The 1,258-nt window shown below is 34.2% G+C and overlaps 1 protein-coding gene across 1 annotated transcript in view; it reads right to left on the reverse strand.

Moving 5' to 3' along the window:
• The window catches only part of RNF128 (ring finger protein 128, E3 ubiquitin protein ligase), a gene marked incomplete at its 5' end in the record, with an annotated part of 34,046 nt that overhangs the window by 18,076 nt on the left and 14,712 nt on the right, over positions 1 to 1,258 (reverse strand). Inside the window, one exon of the mRNA XM_010832358.1 lies at positions 21 to 92. Within this exon, the coding sequence (XP_010830660.1) occupies positions 21 to 92 (72 nt within the window). The remainder of the gene's footprint in view (positions 1 to 20; positions 93 to 1,258) is intronic.

The raw sequence follows: 1,258 nt of genomic DNA on the forward strand, positions 1-1,258 counted from the left end.
AAAAAAAGTCATAAATGCACCTTGTCTCCTTGCTTCAGTGTACGGAGTTGAAGCCTTCCAATAGCTTTTTTAGCATCTGCCTTTAACTGTCTCTGTAATAAAAAATAGCAGGTATTAGAAAAAAAATTTTAAACAAATATGATAAAAGAGGTAGAGAGGATTAATAAATATCTATAAGGTAAAAGTCAGTGTATAAGTAAATGCTGAAAGACACAATTTAATTAACCATAATAAATGTCCATTTATCTCATATCAAACAGGATTTTTTGAACTACTGAAACCTTATGTTTCCTACCTTCTTAAACAGCAGCTTTGGGCCACAACGATAAAGCTCTATGTCTCTATTCCAAATGAATTCAGATGCTATGGATTTTCAAAGCAGTTTTCCTATTTTCAAAAGCCCAGAAGGTCTTAAAGTACATATTTTCCAATTTCTTTTTTTTTTGAAGTGTCTTGTTTGGTAGAAAGTGCATAGGATTTGGATTCAAATGAACCTAGATTCAAACTCTGACTTTGTCACTTATGAAATGAAAAATCCTGGACAAGTCATTAAATTTTTGTGCTTGTTTACTCATCTGTAAAATGAGGATAACATCAATCCTTCCAGTGTTATTCAGTACTAGGGGAAAAACATTGCTGTTTATAACCACTACTGCCTTGTAAGGTGGGTGGATTCTGAGAGTTTTTTGTTTATTTCACTTAACATATACCTAGATGAGTCTGGATATGCAAAGGCAAGTCCATGGTTCATTTAGGGAATAAGGACTAAAATATTACATTTATATGTATCTATCCATATATACACATATGTATATATTTGAATCAAAAGTGAGGTTTTAATATGGAATCTAGATAAATGGTACCAATGAACATATTTGTAGGGGAAGAATAAAGACTCAGACATAGAGAATAGACTTACAGACATAAGAATAGACTTATAGCGGGGGCAGGAGAGGGTGGGAAAAATTGAGCCAGTAGCATTGAAATGCATACATATTACCATGTGCAAAACAGATAGCTAGTGGGAAGTGGCTGTATAACACAGGGAGCTCAACCTGGTGCTCTGTGACAATCTAGAGGGGTTGAATGGGGTGGGAGATGGGAGGGAGGTTCAGAAGGGAGGGAGCATATGTAAACCTAAGGCTGATTCATGTTGATGTATGGCAGAAATCAATGCAACACTGTAAAGCAATTATCCTTCAAATAAAAATAAATTAAAAAATAAAATTTAAAAAAGTATGGGGGAAATCTAAAAGGC

The sequence above is a fragment of the Bison bison genome, unplaced genomic scaffold, assembly GCF_000754665.1.
Source record: "Bison bison bison isolate TAMUID 2011002044 unplaced genomic scaffold, Bison_UMD1.0 scf7180017860914, whole genome shotgun sequence".
NCBI lineage: Eukaryota > Metazoa > Chordata > Mammalia > Artiodactyla > Bovidae > Bison > Bison bison.